At 38.9% G+C, this 17,955-nt stretch overlaps 3 protein-coding genes across 3 annotated transcripts; all 3 read right to left on the bottom strand.

Moving 5' to 3' along the window:
* Window positions 1-1,402: 1,402 nt before the first annotated feature.
* Window positions 1,403-3,963, bottom strand: LOC136348312 (zinc finger protein 30-like). The gene is made up of 2 exons (XM_066299065.1): window positions 3,800-3,963; window positions 1,403-3,182 (listed from the first exon to the last, which is right to left on the bottom strand). Exons 1-2 carry the CDS (start codon window positions 3,939-3,941, stop codon window positions 2,863-2,865), a joined length of 462 nt encoding a protein of 153 aa, XP_066155162.1. The 5' UTR covers window positions 3,942-3,963; the 3' UTR covers window positions 1,403-2,862.
* Window positions 3,964-6,575: 2,612 nt separating this feature from the next.
* Window positions 6,576-10,787, bottom strand: LOC136348311 (uncharacterized). Its single transcript, XM_066299064.1, has 5 exons — window positions 10,588-10,787; window positions 10,056-10,477; window positions 8,174-8,490; window positions 7,820-8,118; window positions 6,576-7,753 (listed from the first exon to the last, which is right to left on the bottom strand). Exons 2-5 carry the CDS (start codon window positions 10,144-10,146, stop codon window positions 7,576-7,578), a joined length of 885 nt encoding a protein of 294 aa, XP_066155161.1. The 5' UTR covers window positions 10,147-10,477; window positions 10,588-10,787; the 3' UTR covers window positions 6,576-7,575.
* On the bottom strand, window positions 10,401-13,478 carry LOC136348418 (gastrula zinc finger protein XlCGF57.1-like). The gene is made up of 6 exons (XM_066299211.1): window positions 13,355-13,478; window positions 12,881-13,043; window positions 12,721-12,782; window positions 12,177-12,341; window positions 10,968-11,174; window positions 10,401-10,477 (listed from the first exon to the last, which is right to left on the bottom strand). Exons 1-6 carry the CDS (start codon window positions 13,476-13,478, stop codon window positions 10,401-10,403), a joined length of 798 nt encoding a protein of 265 aa, XP_066155308.1.
* Window positions 13,479-17,955: the final 4,477 nt, after the last annotated feature.

Genomic DNA, 17,955 nt, shown 5'->3' with positions numbered 1-17,955 from the left:
CAATATACGTGAGGCAAGTAATAAAATTACTGTTGATTTGATTTTACCAATTTAATAGGTTTTAGCTATTCGCGTTAGCTCTAACCGTTAGAGCTGTTCGCCCCCCTCCGTTTATAGTTTAGTTAAACGGACTTTAAAATTCACCAAAAGAACATTAAAAAACAATAAACAAACATCAATTGGCAAATTTATCTGATGAAGTTGCTAATCAAAAATCTGAAAAAGACGTAGCTGTTAGCTAACCCAGGAATACCTCAGTAACTCCGTAACAAGGCGACATCTCCGTGACGGTTGGAGACACTCGAAAACGTTTCGGAGACAAGTTCTTTGGTCGGATGAGATGCATTATGTGGTGGAACTTCACTGCTTTTAACACTTCCGCTTATACCGGAAGTCAACCTCAACTTCACTTTTTCAAATTGAACACTTTGTATATTTTTGCACTTTCGTGCATTAAAATGCTCAATTGATTAATTAACCATTATTAGGTTTCCCTGTTCGTAAACCATACATTTAAATGCCATATGCGACTCTTGGTCGAGCAGAGATCAGGAGCACGCCTCTAACTTCGTTTACACCGTCTTAATATTGACGTGTCAACGGAATGATTAACTATCCCTAATCAAATTTGTCCGGTTTAGTATTGAGTAGTAATAATTTTATTATTGGCTTTACTAAGCAGTTTGGCTGATTTTTGGCAAAATAGCCTAGTGACTAGCAGTGGTCACTTGTTTGGTCATTACCGCGAAAAATGACGAAAATAAAAAACATTGGGAATGCGGAGACCTAATAATTATTTAATCTCTTCAATGTGTAGAATTTGAAAATGGAAAAATGTACAGGGCGTTCCATACGAAATAAGCTGCCATCGACTTCCGGTATGACCGCGAAAATTCCACCCCATAATGCGTTTCATGAAACCCAACAATTTGTCCCCAATACATTTTCGGGTAATTCTAGCCCTAATGGAGTTATCGGGTTGAAAGGGAGTTGCCGAGGCACCCTGTATTTATTCCTCGAAGGAGTCAACTCAACCTCTGTGCTTACTGAGTTTACGCAGTAGGAAAATGGGCGACAAGTGAAAAAATTATTTAAAAGAATAAATATTTTCTGGAATATTGTGCGAAGCGTTGTAACAATCCAAACAGTATCGAGGTTTGTTGTCGCAATCATCGCAGAAAGTCGTCACTTTGCGAATTTTCGTTTTTGGTATTAACCCATGTGACTTTTTCTTGTAGCAGCCTCTGCAGTATTTACGTCCGTCTCGAGCACTCCCCGGCATCTTCTTGAACGTATGGAATCTCATTCTGTCGGAAGAGATAATTGCCGTATCTGGAAAATTTTTTTTGTTTTATCTTTCTATTTCAAAATGGCAACACCGTTTTTAAATTATTTTTCGGCGAGGGACATTTGGTGGGCATTAAACAACAAAAATGCAGCCGTTTGTATTTTTCCATTCTGTATATGTATATTTTTAACTCAACCATAAAGCGTTATAAAAAAGCTGCATAAAACTAGATGACTGAAATAAAATTTTTGAGTACCTCGGCCGAGGAATTCCAAATTTTCATTTTAAAATTCGAAAATCGATAAATCTTCAAAAATACCCCAAAAAGGGCGAAACTAACCTTCCTGGAGGCTTCTAAATTTTTATAAATCCCAAAACGTTCAAAAACTTACTTATACCTATACTCGAAACCTCAGCACTTCTTATTTCAGACCCTTGAAAAGCTATTTTGCTTGGGGTCATCACTCCTCGACACACGATATACATTCTTTTAAAAATCCAGTAATACTTATATTGACGATAACAGGAATAATAATAATAATAATAATAATAATAATAAGTATATAAAAATTGGGAAGTTTATTGCTCTTATAGCTATTTGTCTATGTTGTCTTAAAGGCCTATTTTAGGATATTGAGGTAGGTGTCAGTATTAACGAGGCATACCTGACCAATACTTGGACAAAAGGCAGTTATTATGGATTGGAATAATGGGAACAAGACATTTATTGATCGTTTTGTAGGAACCAATAGTAGAAAGTGGTAAAATTATGGTAAGCTTTCATTGATATGACTTAACCTAAGGAGTATTTCACTGAATTGAGGTTGTCCTACCATCCGGCAGGCACGATTTAATATTACACCCTCCTACACCTGAGCAATATAATGCATTTATATAAAAATATATGTATAATAACGGTTTCCGTGGTATAAAGGTATTAAAAATATCACCATAAACAGTGAAGGCACTTGATCGTATTGAGGGGTGGTAGGAACTATTTATATTGGGGATAGGAGGAATAGTTACCATTGCGACAGCCACAACAGATATGGTTAAACAATGTAATCACGACCCCCTAATTTACCGCGAAGATTACACTTAGCTACTGTATGTGCAGCAGTTTGCTCCTTACTCGCAGTGTGCGAGGGCACCATGCAAGTTATTACGTTGCAACACTCGGACTGTAGCACCCCCATGTGACATGATTAGATCTGTCCCTACAGTCGATCAGCAATAGGTAGTCGAGGCAAGAACACTAGTGTCACGTGAGTACTACACTCAACTGTATGTTGGAAATCAGGTCTGATCTACACGATAAGGTGTTACTCACATAACAGCTTCTGGGGAGCATACCGGCACGACTGTAGATAGACGCGAGTCAGCTATTTATACATTGCGCAGCTATTTATACATTGCGCAGCTATTCGTGTGCGCACAACCCAAGTCAGTTACACTCCGAGTGATGCAGCTTAGTTAGTTGCATGATGCGTTCACAGAGTGCGGGTGGAAGGCCAGTGCTTGGAGATTCTGCAGATGAACGTAATCTCGCGCGATCAACAAGTCACTTTTGACGATCACTTGGAATTATTCTCCTCCTGTCCCTTGTTGAGGGACATGTTCTTAACCTCCTCAATGCTTGAGTTGACGTGAGCCTCTTCGAACATGTTCATTGCTCTCTTAATAGCAGTTAGGTCAATGCCTTTGTGCATGCGCTCAGTATGGCGCATCATGTGCATTTTCTGCTTGGCTTTGTAGCTACAAAAGGGGCACTTGAACTGGGGCTCCTTGCCGCATTCCCATTTCTGATGGTTGCGCAATGAACTTCTTAATTTGTAGATGCGACCGCAATCTGGGCATGCGTGGTTGCCGTTGATATCGATCGGTATCTTGAGACCTGAAATGAAAAAAAATCTTTAGGGGTGATTGGAAAGATTTTCGAAATTAAATTTATCTAGTTAACGTTTTAATGAGAAGTTGAACACACGAAAGTTCTTCTCCGTCAAGTGGTGCAAGCAGGGAAAATTAGGACAAATCCTGCGGAACAATCGAGTCGCTCGCCTAAGATTAGAGGGGAAATCAAAAAGAATGGAACGGATGGCTAGAAGATAAGGAAAAGCCTCGGAAATTGAGCACTAATAAAGATCGAAATGAGGAGAAGATTAAGTTTAACAAGCGACGTGACAGAGAAAGAGGGGGAAGTTCAAATATAAGGAGCAGCTAGATATGGCTGAAAGGAGAAAAGGAATAATGAAGACGTGAAGGCAAAGGAAGGTGAAGGAAGAATTAACAGAGGTAAAAGCTTCAAAGGGCGCTCTCAAAGGAATAGAATTGAGAGATGAAATAATTCAAAATTGAGGATTTTACTCAGAAGAGTGACGGATAATGTTGGTAAAGACGATTCATCATCTTTCAAAAAGCGTATCGTCACTAATTCTGGAAACTTGTATATTCAAAAATCTTCATCTTTCTAGTAAGAATGTCAATTTCTGCACCTGATTATTAACTAATTACCTTTAGAATGTGGTGAAGTGCCAGGATTGAAGATAGGGTTCTGATTACCCCTAGTGGGTGACAAATTCTGGTAAACGCTCTGCTGCAAGTTCTCTCTCAACAACATCATCGGCAACATCAAATTAGGAGGCCATTGAGGCATACCTTTAAGCAAGCGCAGGTCTTGAACTAAAAGAAAAATAACTGCTGAATCCCTGTACGGTTCAACCTCGTCAGGCATTCCATCGCATCGCATACCTGCACCCCCCGTATATAGACAGACTAAAGCACTATCGAAATACCCTCATTCTTCCATGATTTGCATAAGTTTATTAAAAATGCTGTGTAATTGGAAAATATTTATTTCCGAACGCGATTTTTGCTTCTGGAAGCCGAATGCTCCCAGTGGCGTCACAAATATGTCACAACCTTGTAGATGCAGGATATATATATAAATATCCACTTTCTATGTCGTTTCTCAATGAATCTTCTACCTCTTTCATGCATCAGGATAGTTAACACCTCTTCAAGGAAGAATTAGTATTTCTCGTCACACTCGTGGAACTATTTAATTTTCAGTCCGCATATACTCCCTTTCTTCCTTCGGGTGGGTTATTTGGTCTGAATGGTTTCTTGGTCGTCTTCGATCCAGCGGTATTAGGGTATTTAAAACTAAAACGAGAAATCGAGTTTACGGTGTGTTACTGCAATGTTTTGGTACTTTAGTTTCACCTATTTTTTTCAGTACGACCCTGACTTGTAAGTAATCATACGACAAATTTCCGGGGCTCTACAGAAATTTTCTGGAACTGACTTTGTCTAAAATACGCAGCGCTGCATTTCGCGAGAAGGTCTAATTAATCCTTGCAAATTAATTAGTTAACTTTTTTTCAAGTACTCTTAGAGTATCAGTTTCAGTCTCCTCCTTCAGCGCCCTTGAGTTTCCAATAATTCAGTCATACATTTTCAGACCTCTATAGAAATACGACGATTCAAAGATCGACCCAGTGGCGTAGTTTTAATTTAGTTGCATCAAATATTTTCTCAGTAGTTTGCCAAATTAAAAACTGCAACAAGAAAACAAGGCGTTTGCACGTCGACACGCACCTAAAGTGAAAACTGCAAAGCTGTAGTAAACAATTCTCTTTAGACTTATATTAAATAAATAAATAAATAAAAGAATTAATGTTACACCTTAAAAGCTAATCGGAATGATTTTCTACTTGTAAAGATGCAGATTCTTGTAAAGCCTATTGAAGTCGGTCACGTCCTCAGGGTGCATTCTGTAGACGTGCACTTTGAGATCGTATTTCTGTCTGTAGAACTTGCCGCAGTAGAAGCATTGATATGGGTTTTTGTTGCACTCGTGCTTCTTGTGTCTATATAACGTAGATTTGTTCTTGTAGGATTTGTCGCAACGATCGCACTGATGAGCTGCTGTAGCTGCAAAATTTCCCATACTTGTCACCAGGCAATTATAGAGGGACAAATGCAAAAAGAACTTACCTTGGCATGCAAGCAACTCAAATAAAAAATAAAATCAAGCCAAAATCGGTGGTAGGAATGACAAAATTAATATGCATACAGTTGCTCTTATAGGGAAGTTTAAACATGTCCATTTAATGAGAAGGTAGATCCTGAAGTGCTTCTTCACAATGTAGTTCTCGGACACGTTTCACTGGAAATTCGAATGTTTGAGCAAACGAGGAATACTGGTGATTTTAGTGCCAGAACAGTTTCGAATTATATTTCTAATTATTCGTCAATTACTCATACAGAACGCTATCGCTTTATAGAGCGACGAAGGGCGAGAATTCTCTAATTTTCATAGATCTATGACGTCAACGTGAATTGTTTCTACGATATGTACCGCAAGCTGCTTTGTCTAAGGAGTTAATTACATCTCCATGTATAGCAAACATCTATATATAGGGACTGATGTATTACAATACTTATCAATGTATCTAATCTATTACTGTTAATTACAACAAGCAAAAGCTATACATAGAGGGTCAGGACTCCCGCATAAATTCGTTAAAAATTAAAGAAAATATTTTTCATGAAAATACTAGTACACGTCAAATATGGTTCTTAGTTCTGTATGTTTTGACGCAACAGACATGTGTACAGGGTCACCAATCTAGTAGATAAACGCACTTTTTCATTTTTTTATGGAACCTCGTGAATATTATGACGTTTTTGAGTTCCTTCAGAAATTCCGGACATATTTCGTGCAACATACCCATGCCTAAATTCAACAGTTCCATGAAAAATATTTGCTTCAATTTTTGACGAATTTATGCGGATCTTTTGTCCCTTCATGTATAATCTCCTCATGCGCCTGAGCGATAACATGTTTGGTGAGGGGTCTGCGATGCATAAATATCTCGAAGCATCTGAAGCATTGGAGCCTCCTCTCGACTCTACGTTCAAACGCTACGTGGCTCTTCAGGTGTCCACGCTCATCCACCTTAATGACTGACAAAGAAGACCCAATCTACAAGTTTAGCGTCAAAACAGTTAATCTTAGTTTAGATTAGGTCAGGTTGGAAATAAACACTGAAGTTGTTATGCCAAAATACCATCTTTATTGCAAGACCGTGTAGATATCTTTATCTGGGTGTACAGATTTAATGTGCTTCATCAAGTTAGCCTTCCACTTGGACCTGGCTGGGCAAAAAGGGCACGCGAACATGGGGTCTTTCCCGCATTCGAACCGTAGGTGTCTGAGGAGGGTTTTCTTGTACTGATACACTCTTTTACAGGTTGAACATTTGAAACCTACAACAGGAATTATTTTAAGTGTAATTCTACATTGAGATTGTGATTAAATTGTTTATAAGCACAATTTTTTTTATCATTCACCAAAACGTGCACTTAGCTGTAGTTTTGCGATTTAGAAGCATCCGTGATGTGGTGCCCGTAATTTACATTTTCGGATGTAGAAAAGCCTTCAGTTTTCAGTATGTTTCCTTCCATGTTTTTATATTAAGCACGTTCCAGTTTCGTCACAACTAGATTCCTCAATCTCGGTCAATTTCCAATAATTGAACGCCCACTGGAAGGTGTTGTGGCGGTATTGCGCAAACGCTTAGAGGATTTAAGTTTGATGTTCTTAAATGATTTTCTTCAAATATTAAAGTAAAAGTCATAAATAGCGCAGAGGAGCTAATGACGGAGTCCCTCCCTGTGGGACTGAGCGTACCAAAAGTCGTGTCTAGTTCTGTGGGAAGAATCCATAAATGTCGCGGAGGTTTGCACTTCAGGGAGAGCTTTGTACGGTATTTTGCAGCTTTTCCCTGAATAAAAAGTACACAAAAATATATAAGACCGTTTGGCGAGTCTTGTTTGTGCGAAGAAGAAGGAAAAAACTTTTGTCCCTGCATTTCCTTCCTAGGGGAAGTTTTTAGTCACTCTTGGGGCCTTTCTTTCGTTTACTAGGCCAACCTATAGAATATACTACAAAGATCTTTTTAATTGAAGAGAATATTGGTTCTACACATCAGTATTTAGGGGAGGATTAAATTAGTTCTTAAAATTTTTCAAACCTTCCTTATATTTGTGTGATGTCATTTCCTATGCCCTTTTCCTTCCTGAAGCAATTTCAGTGTGGGATATAGAATTTCCCGCAATATCATATAAATAAAAGTGAGCGAAGGATAACATGAATGACAATTTTACTGATTGAATTTGATTTACAAATTTATACTAAATTATGTAACAGTATTACATATATACAAGAAAAAAATTAACTCGATTGACTTCGCATCAAACCAGATATTTCCTAAAGCTTCACGTTACTCTAAATCCTCATATTCGGCATGATCAATAGACTCCTCTTTTATATGATAAGCTTCATTCTTGTGAAGCAGGTCAAGAACATCATTTTCCAATTCAAGGGCATCATCTTCAATTTCCGAGATTCCGATTGCCTGAATTGGCATTAGTGATGTCTGCTTACGACTAAACTTGGTACTGGAAAACAAGACTTTGTCAGGAGGTTTGGAAATTACTGAAATGCGCCTTTGGGATTAGACTCACCTTTTACGCACACTCCGCTTTGTTGCGTACTTCAGTATACCGTTTTTGAAAATGTTTTCATTTTTTTGCTTCGTATGTCGACTATCTGCCAGTGAAATAACTTGGAAAAATACATCTAAAATGCCTTCTAAACTCTGAAATGGTTTTTTGGGTGGTAAATTATCTTTTCCTCTGGACACCCCCGTCCATGTATAGTTGACCAAAACTAGGGGATCAAACACTTGGTCAACTACCTTGTACACCACTTTTCCTCCATCATCTTCCCTACTAGTACCTCCGATTTTAGACAGAAAGGTAATCTGGAACATTTTTGAATAAGGGGAAGGTTACACAAGAAATCATGTGATTGTGTACCAGCTGTGATTTGAATTCTGGATTGGTTTGAATTTGATTATCCAAGGCTTGAATTTCTTCACACGAAGCCAGAGGAAAAACGAATGTCTGCAGTAGGTTTTCTGGTGAGGGTTGGGAAATGGGGTTATTATTCGATGGGCAAATATTTAATGCATTCAAAATCCTATAGATTTTGTCTAAATTTACATTAATTTGTCGGTACTCTCTCCGAGTTCCGCACTTCATAATAACTATTTGCTTTTTCATTTCTGCAAATTCCTTTTTTATTTCTGGTATATTGAGGTCAATTATCGGGGCTGGTGCATCTTGGGAAAGCCCTGCAAAAGTATTCGTTGAGTGCAAAATAAATTTAGGATAAATAATCTAATAACATGTTTTTTCTTTACAGCTTGCACAGTGCCTTGACTTAATTTAACGCACTTTATAATGCATCTAGGGAGGATGGAACATCCATTAAATAGCAATTTTTCTGTTAAATTATTATTTATCATTGTAAATTGTATTTCGCGAGTTAAAGGTTGGTGATGGCGTTTCACAAAACGATATTCTTCATTTTCAGAAAAATAGAGCTTTACTTCACTATTTTCTTCCTGTTAGGTAGTGGTTACACGACAGGTTTCCTGACAAATGGATCGGTCGACGAGGATTAATTCAGTGGCCAGCACGAACGCCCGATTTAAACTCTATAGATTTTTTCCTCGTGGATTTTTTAAAATTGTCATTTATAAAACTCAGCCTCAAGGTTTGGAAGGATTAAAGTAAATAATTACAGCTGCCTGTAGGGGAACTAAAGCAGAAATTTTTTGTGAATGTTAGAGCGAGGTCGGAAAATACACTTTATTACTGTTTATGAAACAATGAATAGCATTTTGAATATTTAAATCATTATTAAATTTTTTTTTTCACTATAAGTTGATACCTAATCTCATTTACGGTTTAGACATGATTTTTCGAAAACCTCTCAATGAAAAAAACAGGTATATTTGAAAATTTAATTGGAAAATCTTTCAAATGAGGTATAGCTCAACCTGTTTTCTTGTAGAAGATTTTAGTGGTTGTTTCCACCCCCGCTAGACGGTGCATGCAATTTAAGAGAAAACCGACTTAAAGAGTGTCCCCTTTGAAAATAAAATCGATGTGTTTTCGGATATCTACATATTTTCTATAAGGACCGAAATATCGAGGGTAGTTCATTTTCAAATTAACACGCTGTAACTGTTCTAATTTGCACCCATGCATTGCTCATTTGTGAGCGTTTTTCGTATATCTGAAATATAATTTTTTGTTACAGAACTCGTAGGTGCAACTGGACAGTTCACCACACTTGTGCTTTGCGTGAGTCCTGAGGTGCCTGCCGGAATGGGGTAGTTGGGAGAGGGCCGTAAAAAAGCCACAAATTTGGGCAATTTTGTTGAACGTGCTAGAATTCAAATCCCAAATTGTCTATAACACGGACAAGCAGAAGGATAAAATTACGAGAAAGGAGTATGAAAAAATGTTTAAAGGTTCAATAAAAACGAAACGATTTCGAAAAATAAAACAGGCAGAATCACGTCAAGCGCGCCTCTGCTCCGCACTACGTCCCTGTTTTACGATTGATATAAATGCGAGTTTTCCTAGTTAAAAAATATTTTATAAGTTCCGTTTTTGTGAAATGACAGAGGCGTACTATGATTATTTAAACAGCAAAAATTATGAGCTCCGCTTAGTTCGAACGAAGCAAATTTCACGAATTCGCATTTCCTCAAAGGCCGCAGGTGGGAAAGGTATAATCACAGGTACAGAGGTATTGAATACATAGATATATTAACAAAATAAAGTATATGACGTCATAACTTAAAAATAAACTAATATATGTGGCCCAGATTCAGTAACAGTATACCTATGGTGTTACGTTCGCCGAAGTTTGAGGTGACTGGGTATGCAATGGAGTTCGACCCTGTTGCCGCATTAGGGCCCAGTTGCGAAATCATGGTTTAAAAGTGGGTTTAGCGGAATTTTAAAGCATGATGCGCCTGCAACTGGGCCTAAGAGATATAGTTAAGTGCAGGACGTCGCACATGAAATGCTTCCCGAAGGGTCAAAATTCTTTCTCTTTCCTTTTAAAGTCGAATTTCGAACCGCATTTAGATGTAAAGAATCCACATGCTGCTTTGCGTGGACGCTGCTTACTGCAAATCTCTCGGGCAAACGTGGGCATCCCATCGCACTCATACTTTGAACGACTCTACACAATCAGTTTGTGCTCGATGGCTTTATCGCCCTTCGTGCACTGGAACTTCCGATCTTCCATTACGGTTCCACCTGAAAGATGCACGTGTTTTCCTTAGAATTTCGCACCGATAGTTCATTAGAATGAAAAAGTATGACGATGAAGACTATAAAAATTGAAAATACTCATCGAAAGCACATACAATTTTAATTAACGTGAGCATCAGTGAATTTTTCCAGTGCAATGAGCAGCTTGATGCCTTCGTAGATAGCCCGCCCCGTTAAATTTTCGTCCACAAAATTCGCATATGATGCTCTTTCTGTTGGCCAAACAGTCGGTTTTCTGGTGGGTATATAAATTTTGTTTGAACTTCAACACCCGCATGCATTTCTTGCACTGGAAGCCTAAAAAATGTTTAAATTAGCAGCTAAACGACATCAAAGGGTTTCGTGGGCATTTGTAGGAGGAGTAAACTACGAACCCAGGCAGGTACAAACGCAAATACTTAATGAAACAACCGAAAGCAACTCCCCTCGGGATGCAAAAATCTGTAGATTTATTCTGTGATTATCGTCTATCTACACTTTTTTTCTAGAGCTTGCTTCGTGATGGTCATTTGGAGGTCGTGGGCGCATGCCACGTGATTTTTGAGGCTGCTCTTCTGAGTGAAGGACTTCCTGCACAGTTTGCAGACGAACTGTGGCGCAACCCCGCATTCATATTTCAGATGGCGAAACAAGTTCCCTTTGTACTTGTAGCTTTTCCGGCATTTAACGCAGCCGTACGAATCTGAAATAAAACTGCCACAAATTACAATACTTGCTGACGTAAGTGGTCGAGACGCATGCATCATGCTTCCAAGGAGTAGCATTGCGCGGAAATGTTGCCATTAGAATCTTTTGTGAGGTTAATAAAAGTTAGGCACGCCACTGATTGTTTTAGAGATACAGTTTTATTATACACAGAGGCCCGAAGGTGCAGCATAAATTCGTTAAAAATTGCAGGAAATATTTTTCATGAAAATACTCGGACGCTTCGAATATCGTTTTTGGTTGAGTAGTCTTTGACAGGCGCGTATACAGGGTTGCCCAAGTAGCAGATAAACACACTTTTTTTAATTATCGAATCACATGTAGATCATGATGTTTGTGATTTCCTTCAAAAGTTCTAAACATATTTAAGTAACTCACCAATGTGTAAATTCAACAACTATTGAAATTATTGCGCAATGTGGCAGTTAGGGTGGCCCAGTGGAGCCTGACCTTACTCCCATGGACTTTTTTGTATGGGATTTTCTGCATATGGGAAGCTAGCGGGGCGCGGTTCAAACATTCGGTACATGAGAATGTGGTACGTTGTATCGTTATTTTTCAAGTGTTAATAATTCTGTGGTAATTTCCATTTTTCATAATTTCTGGAAAACAGTGAAATTGGTTTTTGCCGAATTTTCGACGTCATTGAAGCTCAGCAGCATCTCGGACAAAACGAAATCGCCCTTTTCTTAGTTTACTGCAAACTTTCTATTTTATCTCAGATTTCTTTCGGTTTTCGAAGAAGACGAGGAAGTTTTCACGTTGAAAATGACTTGGGGAAGCCATCTCATGCCCAACGAACAATAATATTCCTAGTAACAATAATAAGCTTTATTAAAATTTTACCATGCGCTCTAAACTTTCCAACTGTTTAATATTGTAGTACCACTTATAGTCAATACCCCGTCACCAATCTTAGATAACATATAAATGTGCACACTTCATTCAATGAAATGCATTTTCACCTCCTGTTTCGTACACCTAAGTTTGGATTTGTGGTGCTGTTCCAAGTGGTGCTCATGCTTGAATCTCTTCAAGCAGAAGGGGCAGTGGTACTTGGGTTCCACGCCGCATTCCAAACGCTTGTGCCTCTTCAGCGACGATCTGTTCCGATAGAACCTTCCGCAGAGATCGCAGGTATATTCTAAAATGTGGTAAAGTCCATTTATCACTGTTAGTGCAAAGAGTGGTGAGTGATTTAGTAAATGGCACCATCACCACTGGGTTGGACGAGTGAGTGAAAGAAATCGCGGAGGAATTCAAGAGCTTTATTAGAACTATTATATAAAAGTAAAAATTATATAAAATACCAAAATATATATTATAAATTGTTCCCAAACGCATGTTTTCAGAACCATCAATCATTCATATTTGAACCATTCTCAGATCCTATAAGTTAAAATGAAAATAATGAATCCCAACCCCAAAAACCTAAATTTAGCGGCAGTGAATGGCGGCCTGAGGTCAGGTTATTGAGAGTGAGGAGTAGAAAATTCCCTGGAAATCACCTAAAAATCACCTACGTTCGTTAGCAACAATTTTCATATAATTTCCATAGGACGCTCTACTCCCCAGATTCAACAACCTGAAGTCGGATTACAGTTATAAATTTTTTATTCGATGCTCAGGAAGTGCTGGATCTCTGGAACGTGTTTGGTTTTAATGTGCAATGCCAGCATGTACTTGTGCTTGGAGGCGTATGTGCAGTAGCTGCATTTGAACTGCGGTTTCATGCCGCAAATGTAGTTCACGTGCCTCCTGAGGTTGTCGATCCTTGTGAAAGTGTTGCCACATTTTGGACAAATTAGGGCCTTGTTGTTCGTGGAGTCTCTGGCCGCCACCTTTCCTAAAATTGCCATATTTAAGAACTTCGCAAGAATCTATCGAAAATCCCGCTGTACTTATACGACAATTAAAACCCTGCGATATACTGCTATAAAAAGTATATTTCTATACTTGCAACCTTATTTCTCGTATTAGTTTATAAATCCGCATCAACTCGCTTTAACCATCAAATGGGGTGAATGTTCAAAAGCTAGATAAGCTACTTAAATTAATGACAACTTCATTTAATAAAAATTTAAGCGCACTAACAGAACCTGCCTTGAAACCTTCATATTCCCGGCTTATGTACAATATAGTGAGCTTTGAGGCTACTTTTGTGACAGAATCTGCGAAAGCACTCGTGACACTCAAATTGAGGCTCCACCCCGCATTCGTACTTGATATGTCTGACCAAATGGCCCTTGTTCTTGTAGGAGGAATTGCAGTTGGGGCACATGAATCTGCCGTTATAGTCTTGATTGAAATGCACTTTCCTAAAAACTGTGCATCATTTTTAGGTAACTGGCAACTCACTTGAGGAGGCTTACGGTATCCCTTACAGGTGATTACATTAACGTTAAACATGCATTATTCAGATAGCAGGACATAAAAAATTCCAATGCACGCCCCAGGTTTTGAGCGGCGCAAGTAGGAACATTTGAAGGAAAACAAAACTACCTTTCCATGCATTTCATTTGGATCAATTATCAGAGCAACGCTTACGTTCCATGCATCTGCAATTACATCCATTTGAGGATCTTGTTCCACAAAGTATCTAATGGACAAAGGACAAGAGTCTTTGAAATTTTCGACCTGCACTCATTTATACCTTGGCTTAACGCTAGAATTTCCGGGTTTGATTCCATTTACAATGAAGGCACATAGCTGAGAACACTACTGTTAAATTGCACTTAATCAGAAACACATCAGAATAACATAAGGGTGCGCTGGAGTATTTGTTCGACAAGTATCAAATGGATGCGGGATAAGAGTTTTCAAATTTGCAACTTATTTTCATTTATTTCATAATCCAACGGTATGACTTCCTGATTTTTTCCCACTCTGTATGGATGAAAGAAGCTGGAAAAACGGATGATAACGAGCAATCAGTTTGAAATACGATGAGATATTTAATGAGGTATTTAAGACTTGCAGAATATTAGACACTTTGTTAGCTGCACATTGATCTACTTATTCATGTTGTTTACATGAATATCCTTGGTTTTATGCCGAGTATTTTACTATGACATCAAGGAGTAATTGCGGTGAAATTTACGAGAACGGAATGCACATGTAAATGTTTGAGTTTTGCCACATTCAAATCTGCAGTGCTTGCACAGGGACTGACGGTGCTTGGAACTCTTATTACAGCTGCAAGTGAACGCTTTTTGCGACTCTAAAATGTAGAAAAATGCAAATCACGGTTGAAAGATGTCACTAGAACATTTATTAAGTGAAAGTGCAGGTCAAGGCGAATAGAATAACATACAGAATAAGCAAATACACATACAACAAAAACAACCACTCGAACCAGGTCAATAGTAAGAGTGTTGTGAAATATTGTTCTTTTTTGGTCTTTTGTAATTTATTTCTGCCTTTTACAATGGGCTTCGTTTGAAACGGTAATAAATTACAATATTTGAAAGTAACATGTTTTTTGACACACCCTGTATGATAATATAGATGAAGTTTTGCCGTACTCACTGGACACTGTGAATTTATATACAGCGCCTGCGTAAACCGACCAGACGTTCAATAACTACCTGACGGCGGAAACAATGTTAAAATTCCGTTCATATACAGGACGTGCGACATGGAACAATCGACTCCCTGTATAGTAAAGTGAGTTAATTAGACCTGTGAGGAGCATCTGATAATACATATGAAATGCTCAGGAAGCAGCGAAATTGGGGAAAAACGTAATTTCTCTCTTTTCAAGAGTGAATCCTAAAATTATGCTGATACACAGGGCGTATGATTTTGGGACAATTAGTACAATATGCAAACCTCCAAAAATAACAAATAATAATAATGAAAGCATTAGGAGATCATATTAAGATTATTTATTGGTTTCTCTACCTCTAGACTTGGTTGCAACAAAAGTTTAAGACGCATTGTCAACAACAAAATATTCTTAAAATTTAATTATACTCCCCTTTCAGCTGAGGCTCTGTCGCGTCACGCGACATGCGTGTCTGGTCCTTGAGGCTCCCATAGTACTTTATCCTCTTCTGTTGAACGCCCTCTTTGTCAGAGCCATGTTGCACCTCCCCCGCCTCAACAGTGGGCATCAATAACCAATTTTTTCTGAGTGCAAATGTATTCCTTCTGGCGTGCTTCCCTCTGCGAGTGAACAACTCATCCTCTTTGGAATAGCGTTCTTCGGAGGCAGCACTGTTTCGAATTTCACCACGATTGAAGTTTAAACGGTTGTATGCCTCTTCGCGATTCTGGATGCCTCTTTGAGACCATCCGGTGTCAAAAGGAGACATATTCGTTTGAGCCTCTACACTCTTCCATTCATCATTTGGCGGTTTTGAAGAGTGAACGCAATCATTTGGACGGTGCTGCTCCTCATGTTCTTTATTATAGTAAGTTTGTGCATTTCCTTTAGCTTCATGTGAAGCTTTGTTGTCCTCGCTGCAAGCTTCAAGGCCAATTTTGGCCTCCCTAAACTGCAAGTAGGGCTTTTGCAGCATTGCAATAGTGAACTTCTTGGATTTATACTTCTCGAATTCCTTTCTCTCAAGGTTGCAGGAGGGTACGTAAGGAGGCACGATTTCACTCAAACAAATTTGAGAATTAATATCAGAAACTCCTGTATGAGCTACTTCTCCGGATTTCACCTTCTGGGGCTCACGGAGTATCTCCTGCGTCATTTTAAGAATATGCTGCTTCGAATTCTTTAGACTGGACCGGTCATCCCTGTTACTATCAGCAGATCTTCGTGATATTCGAGGAGGTTCTGGCGCAGTCATTGACAAATCAAATCGCTTGGATCTCGAGGCTGTCGACTCAGCGTCCGACATCTCCCGATATTGGGCCTCGTGAGAAACGTGTTCGTATATTACTCTTTTCTCGTGTTTTTTATGGTACTGACTGGACGTTCGAGCAAAAATGCCCGATAGGCTGTACGCCAATTGACCCGCGTCCTGCATGCAAGTGAGATTGGCTTCGGATACCCGCTGCGACATTATTGCCCTTTTTTTTTTTATGGCGGGTTTCAAGGGTCTTAAATGATAAGGCTGTACTTGGAGATGTGGGGGTGGCAAAGGCGTTTGGAATTTGGGCGTTGGTCTCTGCAGATGTTCAAGCTGGTCATCAGCTTGAAAATTGCCGCAATGGACCTTCGATATTCTGTCGGGAGAACCTAAAACAAAATAGTTTTGCCGAAGGAGTGGGAGACTGTGAAAGCAGGGCATTTTTAATGCTTTATAATCTATCAGGGAACGGTTAATGGGAATGGATTAAAAATCAAAGAGTATGGAGCAACATAAACGTTTTAAACATTTAATGGATTAATAGCGCATATTCGTCAAATTCTGACAATTTAACTACAAACAGTGAATCATTTTCGAATTACTGAATAATCTACAGATCGGAAGTTACGCAGTTTCTTATTTCCTATCGATCGATTCTTTTCAAACCAAAGGTCCTGAGTATGTTCTATCCTTTCGAAATCGCAGATATCTTTCTAGAACACATTCAGGCCAAACTAAAACAGCAAATCACAGTCGGAAGAAGAGCATCCCTGTCTTCAGTAAAACCATCCGTGGAAGGCATAATTTATTTATGATTTATTTTGCAGAATGTAAAAACGAGGTTTATAAATACACGAGTGTTGCTCATTTACCTTAAATGTCGGGAGTTCTAACTTTGCTCACTAATATGAGATTTTAAATCTATGAAAATTCACAAAATATTAACATCAATAATATTCTGGTGCGGATAATATAAGTTCCTTGATTGGGATAGATTTCTATAGATGTGGACGTAAACCAACTCCCCGATCTGTATCAGGAGAGGAGGGGGTTATATCCCGTCCTTTCAGCCTACCAGAACTTATTCCTTTGTACATCTCTGTGCAGTAACTTATATTAAATAAAACTCAGTTTCTGGCGGTTGACTAGAATAGGTAACACACGTTTTCCTTAAATTAGGTTTTATATCTAAGATATTTTGTTACAAGATAAAATAAGTATCCTGAAAATAGCAACGATCCGTTACGGGCAGCCTCTGGAATAACCAGCTGCGCCTAGCCAGAGAAATTCTAACGACGTGCTGGTGCGTTTTACAGGGTGACACGCAAACATTATAGTTTTTACAAGCGGCCACATGTATTCGACTATAGTATAAAAGATTAGATTTTACTAAAAACGGTAGAAGTTAACGAAATACCAAATGCACGTGAAGAACGTATGAAAGAGACGTTGAAGAATCTAATTCAGTACCACGTTGCCAAATATATCGTGTTCAAAATTGAGTACTCTGGGAGGGCTGCTACTGCGCTTCGCCTGCGGAATGGCTTCCTCGGCTTTGCGCAGCATTTTCACCTCCCCTGATATATCATCGACTATCTTAAAATTAATATTCTGCGCATCGGTCTGCACTACTTGAATCTCTGCGCTTTTGGGCGGCACTGGGGACACTACATGTCTCTGGCGCAGTTTCTGAATGTAAATATCATGAGTGTTGCGCATATGCTTCAGTAAAATGTAGCCATGCTTGAATGCTTTGGAGCACATCTGGCACACGAAAGCCGGCTCTTGGCCGCAATCGAATCGCAAATGTCGTCCCAAGGTCTTCTTCTGCTGGTAAGTCTTCTTGCAGCGTCTGCAACCGTAACGCACTCTGTCATGATTGAAAACCTTCAGAGTGCCATATTCCTCGAAATCCAACGCGAAGAAGACTATTCCTGCAACCCAATTGGCGTA

This window comes from Euwallacea fornicatus, chromosome 32, assembly GCF_040115645.1.
Source record: "Euwallacea fornicatus isolate EFF26 chromosome 32, ASM4011564v1, whole genome shotgun sequence".
NCBI classification, from domain to species: Eukaryota; Metazoa; Arthropoda; class Insecta; order Coleoptera; family Curculionidae; genus Euwallacea; species Euwallacea fornicatus.
This window is presented reverse-complemented; position numbering and strand designations above follow the sequence as displayed.